This window comes from Leiobunum rupestre, chromosome 6, assembly GCF_980474605.1.
Source record: "Leiobunum rupestre chromosome 6, qqLeiRupe1.1.hap1, whole genome shotgun sequence".
Classification (NCBI taxonomy): Eukaryota; Metazoa; Arthropoda; class Arachnida; order Opiliones; family Sclerosomatidae; genus Leiobunum; species Leiobunum rupestre.
Genome location: NC_143389.1, coordinates 12,894,628 through 12,909,463, shown reverse-complemented (window position 1 = coordinate 12,909,463; position 14,836 = coordinate 12,894,628). Strand labels below are relative to the sequence as shown.

The 14,836-nt window shown below is 41.3% G+C and overlaps 1 protein-coding gene across 1 annotated transcript; it reads left to right on the top strand.

Annotated features, from left to right (window-relative positions):
- The first annotated feature begins 2,843 nt into the window (after positions 1-2,843).
- LOC149939304 (uncharacterized) lies at positions 2,844-14,593 on the top strand. The gene is made up of 4 exons (XM_090177928.1): positions 2,844-3,467; positions 6,074-6,259; positions 13,101-13,470; positions 14,316-14,593. Exons 1-4 carry the CDS (start codon positions 3,267-3,269, stop codon positions 14,576-14,578), a joined length of 1,020 nt encoding a protein of 339 aa, XP_090034054.1. The 5' UTR covers positions 2,844-3,266; the 3' UTR covers positions 14,579-14,593.
- The last annotated feature ends 243 nt before the right edge of the window (positions 14,594-14,836 follow it).

Sequence of the window (14,836 nt, the reverse complement as noted above, 5' to 3'; positions counted from 1 at the left end):
ATCAGGGAGCAGGCTGTCGGTAGAATTTTAAAGGGCCACGGAAACTTTTGAAAAATTCAGCCCGGATTTAAGATAGCTCCTCTCCTTCCGTATATCAGGACTCGCAGATCCGACTAATTGTAATTTGGCCTTTCTTAAACCCTATTTCCGAAATAAAATCGATTATGAAGCCGGGTTATACTATCACTGGAAATCCGGATAAGTTTATCTCAATTTTATTGGTGAAAACTGGCAATTCAAACTGACTGAAAGGGACTTTGAAGGGAGGTGTGTGGGTGTAATTTTGTAAATGCGACGAACGGTGACCGAATGACGTATTTTAAATGGACTTCAACCCCCAGGCCCACACAGCTCTCCCTTGAAAGTCCCTTTAAGTTGGGTTTTGTGCGTGATCGTGTTTATGCTGAGAGAGTAAACGATCAGCTTTGGCTATTCGCAACCGAAAACTATAGCTGCGACCCCTTTGGTTCGCCATTGAAAGCTAGATAGGTAGTGGCTAAACCCGACGCTATTAGTTTTTCTTCATCGTTATTCCTAAATTTGACTTTATAAATAATAATAATATAGGTAGCGGCTAAAGCGAGAGGTCGGACATTTGCCTCTTTTGTGTATGGATTTTGGATTTTTTAAAACTCCACGATTTTTTTGTAGATTTCTCAAAATTTGGTACGGGATTTGGCCGAATGTCCGACCCCTCGAGATAAAGCAGACGCTATTAGGTTTTCCTCAAGGTTCGTAAAACTGCGTATAATATGGGTTTTCCTCATCGTTATTTGTAAATATGACTTTATAAAAAATGATACTTGCATTTTAATATAATTTTTGTATCGTTTGCATATATTTTGATAAGTTTATTTAAAAAAAAAACGTTCTTCTGACTTTTTAATTTGTCTGTAACAGACGCTAGATTTTATGCGCTACCTCGTAGAAGCTAGCGCCGTTACGCCACCTAGACTCGATTCGGTCGCGAAAAGACAACCACTTGATGGGCAACTATAAGATCCATGCATGGTTAATATCGAAATCTTCTTTGTTGATTGCTCATTTTCAGTAGAGGAGACCATAAGTATATAATCCTTCCATTTCTTCACAAACGACATATTTAACAAAAGCTTTCCACAACTCAGACTCTACAGCGGGTTTCTTTTCTTTTGCGACCTCTTGTTCTCGCGTCTCAATAGGGGCTATTTCCTTCACTTGATAACGCCACTCAGTAAAATATTTCCAAAAGAGACGCACCCATGGAACAATACTGAAGACTTATGGTGAGGCTTAAATCCGTGACGCACGTATTTTCAAAATCATTGGCTGGCCGCCGTCACGAGCGAAAATCTCTGCTATTTCTATGATAATCATCCTTATCTTCCTTAGACATTCCCACCTTGAGACATTCCCACTAACCCATTTAGTAACGCTGGTCTGACAGCCCCCTTTGCGCGTAACGCAATTTGTGAACGGCCTTAAGGGGAGATTCAATTAGGTCGCTATCGCGGAGCTTACTATGGGAAGAATTTAAAATTTTTTTGCCGCTAGTAGACGCGACCAATCAGAGAAATCGATTCTTCGCTGCCTAAGAGCAATAGCTTAGCAAGACGAGATAAGTGACTTTGGGAAGAAATTAGGTTGACTTATTGCCTAAATGGTTCATGGTTTTTTATTTGTATAAAGTCAGAAGTTAAGTAACGATCTAGGCCAGAGGTTCTGTGGAAGGGTCACAGGCATAGATAAAATAACTTCGTATATAGATAGGAAACCAATGGGGCAAACTGACTCTCACGAGATTGCCCTGACATCTAGTGACTACGCCAGTTGGCTGTGTTCTCAAGAGCGTAGAACGTATTGAGGAATTTGAGGTCGGAGTTTTGGGAATAAACGTATTTTGCAAGGTAAATGTCTTCAAATATACCAGAAATAGCGTTTAAAACAAACTTGAAATCTTTACTGAATGCTATTTCTTTAGTGCAATTTTTTAAAATTTGCTCTCAGTTCAAGAAAAAGTACTTTTAATACATCTAGCTCCCTTAAGCCTTTGCAATTGGGATTGCGTTACACCAAGGTTCTAGTACGGACTTCGAGTAGTGCGAACTTCACCAAATAATATTATTCGGGTGCCGCCACGAGATGTCGGCCAAAATTCTGGCGTCACTTCTACAACATGAAGTTTCCTATCTATATACGAAGTTATTTTATCTATGGTCACAGGGGTTCCGAGAATTCACAGCGCGGCCATCCATCTTTGTTTCTGTCAAGAGTCTTTTAAGATAATTAACAAAAATTAGTTGGGTTTCCACCAGAATTAGGTGGATAATTTAGGGTTCCATAGCAAAACAAAATTGAGAACCGCTGATCTAGGCCATTAAAATGAAACATCACTCGAGGTAGAATACATTGAGCGCGAATTTCCCGTCGAAATGTAAACAACGCATCACAAGTTACTTCATGTGTATTTATTTATGAAAATCACATTTCCTCGATGTATATGATGTATTTCACTCTGCCTCCTTTTTTCGTTCAAAACGTTTTTCTAAAAATCAGCGGGAGCCTGCGCCTATGATTTCGACAAATAAAAAGTCATAAGAACGTTTTTTCTTGAATAATCATCTCGAAACGTTTTTCTAAAAATCAGCGGGAGCCTGCGCGTATGATCTAGCCTAATAAAAAGTCATAAGAACGTTTTTTCTTGAATAATCTTCTCAAAATATAACCATTTTCCGTTATTAGATTATTATTATTATTATTATAGATGTATATTAAAAACATTTTCCACATGTTCGTTATATTCTCCCACATTTCAAAGATATGATCCTCCCTGTATTAAAATGTAATAGCGACTATTGAACTGAACAGAACTGGACTCTATAGAGATAGTAATCACGAGCAGCAACTCTCCCAGTCTCCCTCGGTCCCGAACGCTCGCCTCGAATCGATAGCATAGCGAGTAAAGTGCACAATAAAGGGAAAGAGGAATGCGAATTTAGCGATACGCGGTTCCCTTTCCTCGTCACGCACTCACGCTGCCGCCCGGCAACTAAGCGTACGTTTCATATAAGGACCTTGGCCGCCACTACTCGAGAGAGGCGGCCATTTTTCGTCGTAGTCGTTACGCTTTCCCCAGGCCGTTCAATTCGCGTGCCGCCGAGCTAACGAGGTACGCGTTAGGTGACTGATAATTTCAAAGGCTTATTTATTTTATCACGTCAAAGTTAGTGATAGTGTCGATATAACCAAACAAGAGGAATTTCGTAAAACATTTAACGGCGCGAATCATGAAAAAGAGACAGGGCCGAGTTACCGATAAACAACACGAAATATTTTTAGACTTTATGAGTGAGCGTCCAGATTTTGTGCAGGGTAAATTCAATTCTCATTTTACAAAAACTATGAGCGAAAATTTATGGAAGGAACTGACAAAAAAGTTAAACTCGTGTGGATTTGGTCCAGCTAAAGACGTTGAGAAATGGAAAAAGGTGAGACACATTCGAACCCACGTATATAATACTACACAGCTACGAAATTTATGTATCGCTATTTTAGTATGAAAATAATGTTACTGATGCCATAAATAATTACATTTTATCAGAAGTATATGAGAGCGAGCTATTCATTTTTCCGATAATATTCGCTTGAAACATGGACCTTCGCAGGCTCAAGTTAATTTTTATAAAACCATTTCATCGGAAAAATTGTGTTTATAATGAGGTTAATATTTTTAGACTGCTATTATGACATCTTAAAGAGACTTTCAAATAGGTGTGAGGGGTCGGAAATTGATCCAAAAAAGTCACTGAAACGTCATCAGTGTGGAACTTTGTAAATGTGACGAACGGCGACCGAATGACGAATTTTAAATGGACTTCAACCCCCACACAGCTCTCCCTTGAAAGTCCCTTTAAGTTGGTAAGCACTAAGCCGAGTAATAAACGAAAAAGTTATCAGCCGTGATAACTTTATCGAGCCTGCGATGGTACAGGCTTTTGATTTACATGGGCACTTTTCTGTACCTTTGATTTTATTGACTGAATGTGAGATTATCGAATTTGTACTGATTATACGGCGTATTGGCGTATCTCTGAAATAAATCGATTCCGAATGACAGTTGGTTAATTTTTGCTCTGCTGGTAAATAATTTGAAGTTTGAAATGAAAGTTTCGCCAGCGATTGAACAGAGACCGGTGACGTCCTTAGCCCTTTAGCGTCTTTTGCGAAAATTCGACTTGCTGCTGAAAGACCAGTCAACTATTTGCTTGGATCACTTTATTAATTTGAAATTTCTTACGGTACTATTACCTCATTAGTCAAGATTTCAAGTGACACTGGTTTCGAATTAACGAGCCAGATGTTGGTATACATCATAGTTAATTTCTCTAGTCACCTTGGGTATACTTGATCCTATTCGCGACCGAAAACTATCGCTACGCCCCCTTTGGTTCGACATTGAAACCTAGATAGGTAGCGGCTAAAGCGAGGGGTCCGACATTTGCCTCTTTTGTGTATGGGATTTTGAATTTTTGAAAAATCCAGGATTTTTTTGTGGATTTGTCATACAAAGTCTATGGGAGCCAAATTCTTGAATTTTGGATTTGTGGATTTTTATTAAAAATTTGGTACGGGATTTGACCAAATGTCCGACCCCTTGAGCTAATGCAGACGCTATTAGTTTTTGCTCATCGTTATTTGTAAATATGACTTTATAAATAATGATACTTGCATTTTAATATATTTTTTGTATCTTTTTCTTATATTTTGATAAGTTTATAAAAAAAAAACCGTTCTCTTCTCATGGCAAAACTAACTTCTGTTCAATCAGTTTTACGTGCGTGTTCGATGATTAATTGTTTCGGCAAAGCTATAGCTTTATTTTAATTTTTTTAAATAATGTTCAATTTGCAATGGATCTTTGCTGCTCCGTAAATAAGTATTTCTTGGGAATCGTTAGCTGAAAGTCTTAAAATAGAGTTGTTAATTTTTGGGAATATATTACTTTTTAAGGGTTTTTAAACTTAAATTTGCGAATAATATTAGGCTAATCATGGAAAGTGGCGTAGCTAGGGGGGTGGCCCGCCCCGAGTGCCACCCGTTTGGGCATGATTTGGGGGTCACACCCGACCGTGATAAAAGTAAAACTTACACAAACTAGAGACTAGTTAGTAGCAGACCATGATAACAGCCCCGAGTGTCACCCATGCTAGCTACGCCACTGATCATGGAATTAAAACCTTTTTTTTTCTTATTTCGGAAAAATAATAGCGCATCCTCTGTTTGCCTCGAGGGGCTTGACACTACGCGTAATCGGTGTACAATAGGGCTGTGCGATAAGTGGTTTTAGGAAATCGAGCCGGTTATCGAGTATCAATTTTTTTTATACTAGTATTCGAGTCGAGTAATCGAGTAGTTGATTAAGGAAAAACTCTCTTATTCGAGTCGAGTAACTAAAAAAAACCTCGAGTAATATTATTAACGGGTCGGGTTATCGAGTACTTGATTAGGAGCTGGTTTTATTCAAGTATAATTATGAATTGAAATTTAAAGGGAGTAAAAAGTAACTTTCGATGCTGAAAAATATTCCTTAAATTTAAATGAACCACAGTTTCCACAACTTTGTAGGTACCGTTTATTGCCCCCCAAAAAGTGGTAAAAACCCTCTTTGAATGAACGAGGGTAGAAAAAACAAATACTCGATGAGTTTAGAGAGCAGCTTATTCGAGTTATCGGGTACCCGAATATGCAATTTTTTGGTACTTGGTAATCGACGAGTATTCTCCAATGATTTATTCGAGGTAGAGTTCGAGTACTGGACCTCAAAAAAGGCCAAGTACTTGATGATGTTCGAGTACTCGCACAGCCATAGTGTACAAGCCTGTACCTTTGACTGTACTAATGAGATTAGTGTCTGTACCTTTATCAGAGTTGAGTACGCGTAATCGGTGTACAGGCCATCTTACAGTGGTTTGTCTTTACAATTTATTTGGTCATTGGCGAAACAGAGAATACAACGCGCCATACTTATGACTATTAAACGTACGTTACTTATGATATAAACAGGGTCTTAACCATTTAATTTTTATTTTGCCAGACTTGGACAGACTGGAAATGTTTAGTAAAAGCAAAAGCAGCGAGAATTCAACGCAATTCTCTGGTCGAGAGCATAATCCCCAAAGAAGCGTTGTCAGTCCTCGAAGAAAGGCTCCTGAGCGTGGTCGATTGGCTCAACCCGACTCCGCTGGACTCTGAACTGACCGTGGTGTCCCTCTCCGATGAAGTACGTACCGCCGATGCAATGTCCGCCCAGTCTGTTTTTTCGCATATGCTGCCAGAGATAGTGTTCGTACGGGGTCAAAATAAAGTTGGGGTCGGGGATGGAAAATTCTTTGTATTTATTAAGAATAGAAAAATTAGAAAAATACCCCAATTTTACTGGTTAAGATTAGATAATGTATCTTGTGTAAGCCAACCTATTAGTAATAGTCTTAGTCGATAGCTACGCCGCAAAATTTTCGTTTTGAAAACGAAAACATTTGAGAGAGTTGACCGTTTTCAATCTATCGAAATCTGGCAGCCTTGCCTGCCTTCCGGCCTGTATCTCCATACGTAGCCTCCGTTATTAATAACGGAGGCTGCGCTCCATACCGAAAATGGCCGACGATTACAGCGCCGAAAATATTTTACAAAACTGATCGGCGGCATTTTTGACTGTTATTTTGAATTATCGACTAGGACTATAAATAGATAAGATAGGTAGATTTTAAAATAGAGGTCTATAGCTTAGGCATTGTAATTGTTTAAATAAGTTGTTTTATAAATTCACAAGTTATTTCCAAACGTTGTAACTCCACACTCCTTAGCTGAGATTGAGAGAGTCCGAAACAACGGCAGATATGAAACTAAAACTTAAAAAAGCGATTCAAGTCGGAATCAAGCGTCAAGCGAGAGCTACGTCAGCGGCATCAGCCGAAGGTCATTCGGATCATTCTATTGTCGCCCACGAAAAAAGGTAGAAAAGGAACCTATCTATTTTTAGGATTTTAGCGGGGTGGGTCGGCGCGAAAATTTAAAATTACACTACGAAAACATAACCCCGAAAAATGGAAAACCCCGACTTGATTTGCGACAGTCGGGGTCGGGGTCGGGGTCCCCGTACGAACACTAGCCAGAGATAGGCAAAAACCAAATTTCCGAGCTCGCGCTCTTCTCTTTCGCAGTGAGTAGTTCGAGCCCACGCTCGCGCTCTTCTCTTTTAGTACAAGAGGGGTAGCCCGCGCTCGCGCTCTTTTAAGAGGAAGAGCTAGAGCTCGCGGTCTGCTCGTAATGAGAAGCGCCCTCTCTCAGAGGCCAATAGATTCTGGGAAATTCACATTCAGAAAAAGCACCACGTGATGTGATTCGTGAAGAAAGGCGGGAATCAATTGTTTTAAATTTCGTTCTCCTCTCAAGGGCGGCGCTGAAGCTCGCGCTCGAGCTCTTCTCTTTTATCTCAGAAGCTGAAGCTCGTGGTCTTCTCTTTTTTTTCAGAGGCTGATTTCGCGCTCGCGCTCTTCTCTTTTATTATTAGCGGCTGAGCTCGCGCTCGCGCTCGCGCTCTTCTCTTTTTCCCGAAGAGTCGAGCTCGCGCCCAAAAATAGCTCTCGGACTCTTTAGTGCCCAGAGCCCGCCGATCTCTGTATGCTGCTGTTTAGTTGCCTTCATCTTTTATCAATTCATTATTTTTAATAACAAAGTAACGTATTAACCATAAGTATGACACTTCCTATTGTTTTAATGCCAACTAGAGCTCGGGGATAAATTAACTGCCAAAATTTCAATTAATCATAAAAAATTCGATTAACTGTTTATTTATGGGTATTATCGTAAGGTCCACATAAGCAAAGGCTTAGGCAAATTTTTGACGATCACATACCCGTTATTAAGAGGTAGGTATTCAAAATCTGCCCCTCCTAGTGGCTACGTTCTCAACTATGCATTTCTGAAATAAATTTCGCGAAATGCATGATGAATGCGCGCAAGCCGTGCGCGAACGTTTTTAAACTGATAACCACGCGAGATAAATCTCCGCCGCGAACCCGTAGCACCGTAGCCAAGGCTTATGCGCAATTTTATCGCTTCAAAACTTGAAATTAACACTTATCTTTGCAAAATGTTTCATTAGAACCTAAAACTGTCTATTAGAAATAAGAGTTGTGTCACTGAAGGTATTTATTTTTCAAATTTGAGGTTTAGAAGCGTTTTGTGTGGCATTTATCAACCCGAGCGTGGCTGCTCTACCAAGTAAGATAATATTTTAGATGTAGAAATTTTGCCCTATCCTCATACGTTAATTTTCTTCTCTCCAGGACAACTCCGTTACCATGATATTATTCGCGACTATTATACGATTTAATATGCAACAAATAAGTTTTTATTCGGATAATCGGATATGGACATAAAAGAAATGAACGGAAAATTTCCTATCCGGCTATCCGAACCCCTAGCCCTTTTTTTTTCCAAGGTCTGACTTGGACTCGCCACCGAACTGAGTGGCGTATTAGCGTCCTTGTTAATAGTGTATTTCGGCTTGGGCATATTTAGACTCTAGGGGGCTCTGTGTTGAGCACTAAACCTTGATTGCGCATTAGCTCTGAAAATCAGTTCGGTGATAATTTTTCTTAATTGACATTATATTAAATATGTTAAAAGTAATTAATGTTATTATCATTCATTATCAGACTGTGAATTTATATCATGAATGTGCTCATTTCAACCATGAATATCGAACTATGTCATTACCTTTTCTACCATCTGGGGCTAAGATGGGCGGTTCGTCTCCGCGTTTTACGTCATCATTTGAGCCAATCAGGATACAGGCATTTGTCGTTGAATCGATCCGCAACATGTTTCCGGGATTGCGCGATTTAACCGCCAAAGAAAAGGACTCGTGATTCTTAGAAAAATACCTGTACTTTAACAAAATTACTTGATTATCATAAAGGAATTTATATTTAATATTCTTACCTATTTTCGTTAAGTCAGAATTTATAGCCCGGTGTACCGGTAAGATTAAAACCACACCACTGGAGGCCTATCATCATAGTGCCCAACGCCAGCGTCCATAGCCCGGACAGGTGACAAATCCAGCATGGGTAGTAGTACCCTACTACTGTTATTCCCACCTTTGACGCAAGACACTCAACCCAGCAGAAGATGCAGCAATGGGTGTACCAATAGTTCTTTTTATAAACTAACGTGGCCTTATTGTTGAAATGTAGCTCTTACGTCACAGTCTCTTACTTTCACAAGCGTACTAGCGCGAGCTACAGTCGCGAGGAATATAGGTTTTTTTAGCGCGTGTGCAAATCGCTCGTGTGCAAAATATACTAATTAAGCTGTGTCTTGTGACGTAAGAGCAACATTTCAACAAGTTGGGCAAGACCACTTTTTATTTTATAAAATCAACTATTCCCACTTCGCACACAACAGTGGGATTAAGAGCGGATGCTATAGCAACTCCAGCCGACACCCTACCTACGTAGGTAGAGCGTCATACCCTTCAGAAAGAGTGCCTAAAGGGGAACGACGGGCACACAGCGGTTCGCATAACCCGGCACAGCTGGCACCGGAGATCCCGGTGGACTCCAAAAGGCCGGGAACCGGGACCACTGCGACTCATACGGAGACCCGCCGCCCCACAGCAGGCTGCCCAATCCGCCGAGGCGGCCAGTTTGCCTGGACCCTCTCCGTAGCCTGAGTTCCAGAGAGTTCATTGGTGAGTTCTCGAGAGTTCTCGAGAGTTCTTGAGAGTTCATTGGTGAGTTCCAGAGAGTTCATTGGTGAGTTCCAGAGAGTTCATTGGTGAGTTCCAGAGAGTTCATTGGTGAGTTCCAGAGAGTTCATTGGTGAGTTCCAGAGAGTTCATTGGTGAGTTCACGAGAGTTCATTGGTGAGTTCACGAGAGTTCATTGGTGAGTTCACGAGAGTTCGGAAGAGTTCACGAGAGTTCGGAAGAGTTCACGAGAGTTCGGAAGAGTTCACGAGAGTTCGGAAGAGTTCACGAGAGTTCGGAAGAGTTCACGAGAGTTCGGGAGAGTTCGGGAGAGTTCTCGAGAGTTCGGGAGAGTTCGTGAGAGTTCTTGATAGTTCAAGGGTTTGTTCCAGAGAGTTCAAGGGTTTGTTCCAGAGAGTTCAAGGGTTTGTTCCAGAGAGTTCAAGGGTTTGTTCCAGAGAGTTCAAGGGTTTGTTCCAGAGAGTTCATTGGTGAGTTCCAGAGAGTTCATTGGTGAGTTCCAGAGAGTTCATTGGTGAGTTCCAGAGAGTTCATTGGTGAGTTCCAGAGAGTTCATTGGTGAGTTCCAGAGAGTTCATTGGTGAGTTCCAGAGAGTTCATTGGTGAGTTCCAGAGAGTTCATTGGTGAGTTCCAGAGAGTTCATTGGTGAGTTCCAGAGAGTTCATTGGTGAGTTCCAGAGAGTTCGGGAGAGTTCATTGGTGAGTTCTCGAGAGTTCGGGAGAGTTCATTGGTGAGTTCTCGAGAGTTCGGGAGAGTTCATTGGTGAGTTCCAAAGAGTTCATTGGTGAGTTCCAGAGAGTTCATTGGTGAGTTCCAGAGAGTTCATTGGTGAGTTCGGGAGAGTTCTCGAGAGTTCGGGAGAGTTCTCGAGAGTTCGGGAGAGTTCTCGAGAGTTCCAATAGCAAATGTACACCTGAGTTCTTGAGTGTCTTACCCCTCGCATAAAACTCTTTCGTAGGCATGCTTTCAGTTGGTAGTATGGCGTAAATCCATAGCACCCAGCGATACGTGTTTCTCAACGCGGGTGTTCTGACGTTGAGTGCGGGAGGGTATATCGACTCGGGAGTACGGTGGCGTAGAAACCCTCGGCTGAACAGGCTGCCACTTCCTTGACTATTTTCTCCGGTCTCTCATCTTTGGTCCGCCCGTCAAAAAATTCCAAATCAACGACTATCGATTTCTTATACCTGTAGTTCTAAAGTTAAATATATACATACAGTTTTTACTTACATAGTTCTAGTCGGGTTCGAGGGGCTGATCACTCCGCGTAATCGGTGTACAGAGCCGTACCTTTCACTGTACTAATGGGATTACGCGTAATCTTTGAAGTCCCTGCCTTTGGCAGCAGTAATCAAACCGTAATCCGGTGTACAGATTTTCTAAGAGTGGTTAGCCCCTCGGTCGGGTTATTCTTCTTGACTTGAAACTTCTTCGAATTGGAATGGTCATCCACTAATCGATCGACTTTATTCAGGGCTCGGCGTTCGGATAGGAAATATTCCGTTCATTTCTTTTATATCCATATCCGAAACTTATTGGTTGCATATTAGGTCGTATAATAGTCGTGAATAGTATCCCTAAATAAACAATTAATCGATTTTTTATGATTAATTGAAATCTTGGCGGTTAATTTATCTGTTTCCCAAAGCTCTATACTTTATGTACTCAGTTATTGCGTCATTGTATTGTACGTATAAACAGGGTAAACGCAGGGTTTTTGCACCACCGCTGTAACATTCACCACCCCATTCGCCACTTTAATAATACCGGGGAAATCAGTGGTTCAAATGTAAATCTAATTTACATATTAAAATGTTGTTTATTTCTTAATTCATAATTAACACGGTCTTCGTACAATAGTATCGGATAAAAGTACGCGCTTCATTTGGGTGGTGGTAAAAGCGGGGACTATCAATCAGGATCATAACCCTTCTTTTCTGCAGCTGGGTAAAGAGCTGACTTTCTATCATGAATACAGAGAAAGACTGTTGCCTTGAACAGGTTTTTAAATTCACCACCCAGCGCTGTAACCTTGACAGTTCACCGCCTGGCTGCGTAGCTTTGGCAGTTCACCACCGATTCACAAACCGGCCGGTGGCCTATCACTGTGCCTTCTCACATTTTCAAGGTTAAGATGACCGTTTTGAAGATCGAGATCCCCATTGGCCATATTTTAAAAAGGATTCTAGTTAATATCGCATTTATAAAATTTATATATTTCAATTCATACTCTATTACATACAAGAAATCGACCTTCTACCTCGCCATTTAGAAAATGCCCAAATTAAATGGTTCTTTCCTAGCCCTAAGTAGAAGCAAATAAATTTTATTCAACGGAGAAAAAAATCGTCTTCTGAAAGGATATTTTCGTTGAGACGTTGCTCAACGTCACGTTGAATCGTGTTGAACACTGTTTTTAGCCATTACCGATTTTGGGAAATGCCGCCTACCCGGGGTTACCGCGATTGTACAAAGGCTTATCTGAAGTTCCCACGCATGCAAATGTTTTAGATAAAATATTTTTTCGTAATTATTTTGTATTTTTATACGTAAGATAAAAGATTTATCAATAAATCCATTTAAGATTAACGGACATTAATTTAATGTGCGCGCCATTCTTCGTAACTATACCGTTGAGCAACGAAAAAATTAGCTCTTCCAGCTGACGACTTCTTTGAGCAACGTAAACTAAAAAAATCGTTCAGTAAGAAACCGCAGCCACTGCATAAATATAAACAACCATACTAGCCATAGCCTGTACAAAATGGTGGCTCCTACATTTGGCGCGAAACAAAAACTATGCAAACGTGTTATCAACAATTTATTCATTTCTAGCATGCTATCGACCGTGGGGATTGGATGGCTTCTTTATTATGACGTTGGTCACGCTCCGCCACTCAAAAATTGTTTGACGGGCCAAGAGCAGTGATGGGCACGATAGCTCGTGATCTCTCACGTGTTAACCGCTCATGCTCTCAAAATTTTGGGAGCCGGAATAGGCGGGTTTCCGCTCAATTTTGAGAGCTGAAAATATATTTAACCGCTTAATTTCGCTCAAAGTTAGAAAAACCTCTAAAATGAGATGAGCGGTGCCCATCATTTTTTATGATAATAATCTTCTAGTTAGTAATTTCCTTCACCGATTAAAATCGGAACAACGACAAACAGCTGTCTCTTGATTGGCTGAAGTAATTAAGTAAAACGCCAAAGGCAGAATGTGTGTTCTTGTAGATATGGCTCTCAGTAAATATTTACCAGGCCAGGGAAATGGCACACCTATGCGAAATATAATTATAAACTCACGCTGCCTATTGAATGGTGTTAAACTATTTCTTTAATTCTAGAACACGCAATATCAGAGTGAAGCGAACAACGACAACCGAGAACTAATTCTGAAGACCTCGACGGAGGAATACGTCGTTCTGGAGGATGACGCCAACATCGAAGTCGAGGACAGCGCCGCCTCGGCCAGCGGAATGAGCAACTCCCAGGAAGATGGCGCCACTTGCGAAGCGATCTTGTACTCGAGGCCGCTGAGCCTGGGTCCCGCCTATTCTCTGAAGGGTGTTAAAAGGGCCAACTCTTCCGACAGCAAGGCCAAGCAAATTAGGAGGGTGGCGACGTACGTCCAGCAGGATTACGTCCCGCAACACACGGACCTAAGGACGCAACACTCGGACACAAGGACGAACCACACGACGAATGACTCCAATAGTAATAGTTTTCATTTTCTTTAGTATAACAAACTGAGATCCAGAATGAGTTTGTTGAGGTGATCAGTGGGAATCATGGTCACAGTTTCGCCCAGCTCAAGGATTGGGGGGGGGGAGAAAAATTGTCACTGGCATGCGCTTCAATCGCGTCGGAAGACTTAATCTTTTGGAACCCATGTGATACTTAGCTCATTTGATTTTTTTGGATTAAGGACCTTTAGAGCTCGAGGGGGATTGGCTAAAAAGTTAGAATTGTCTCTACTGAACGGATTTTCAGAGCTATTGCCCAATCAAGGTGTAGTTCATTACAGAGCCCCTAGTGTCTAAAGGGGACCAAGGTGAAATATGCTACGAGCAACAACGATAATATGCCAGGGGGGACTCTGGAGCCGGACTAACGATTTGGGTTCCTCCAATGGGATTATTAGTATTTTTTACTATCGTCTGCTATACCGTTTCTTGTATGAAATTTAGGAATTAGCTTTAGCGTTTCAAAAGGATAATAGGAATATTATATAGGAAGCAGACGACGGGTCAAAGGTTTCACAGCTCCCGCGTGACGTTAAGGAATAGCTTAATTTCGGGGTTGAATTTCAAATAGTTGAAGGTCTTAAATAAATTGTGAGCCAAAATCGGTTCCCTACCCGAAAACGTTGCGTGCTGCTCCCCCAAAAAGTGTACCAACGTAGGCTTCTCCCTCTGCTTAATTCGCAGCCAATTAGTTGTACAAATTCCAGGGCCAAACTAATTGGCCTTGAAAAGTTGTATAGTCTGTATTGTTATTACGTTTGAAATGGTAAGTGATTAAACGAAGTTTATTTGACTGTTGGATTATTCTGGTTGTAGAAAGGAGACGAGCCGAAGCAGTGTACCAAGAAGGCGAGAACGGTGGCGAGTACCAGGAAGAGAGCTGTTTGGAGCGGGACAAGGTGAACGCCCTGGACGCCATCAGCAACGCCCTGCACCGCATCGCCGACGCCGAAGAGTCCAAAGCGGCCACTTACCGGGACCTGGTCATCGCCGAACAGGCCAAAGCCACCTCTTTGCAAAATCTAGTCTCAATGGCATTCAACTACCTCAACAGACAGCAAAATAAAAATAATAATTAAAACAACACTGTCGTCTTTCTTTAGAATAAACCCATTTTTGCTTTATGATGCGGCACTTCAACCACATTCTTACCAAGCATGTAATTTGGATAAATTGATACTGTTGAGGCGATCCGTGGGGGAAGGAAAAATGTCACCCACGCCGGAAAACGTGAGTTTAAGAGAATAAATAAATAATCAGCTATGCTAATACTCAAGGCACCACCTTAGGCCCAAGTCATCTAGCGACTTATAATGCCTTTAAACAGGTGGTCGGTT

Coding starts and splice junctions, on each gene's coding strand:
- LOC149939304 (XM_090177928.1), top strand. CDS start 3,267: ATGAAAAAGAGACAGGGCCGAGTTACCGATAAACAACACGAAATATTT. Junction 3,468..6,073: donor ACGTTGAGAAATGGAAAAAG/GTGAGACACATT, acceptor TTATTTTGCCAG/ACTTGGACAGACTGGAAATG. Junction 13,471..14,315: donor CACGACGAATGACTCCAATA/GTAATAGTTTTC, acceptor TTCTGGTTGTAG/AAAGGAGACGAGCCGAAGCA.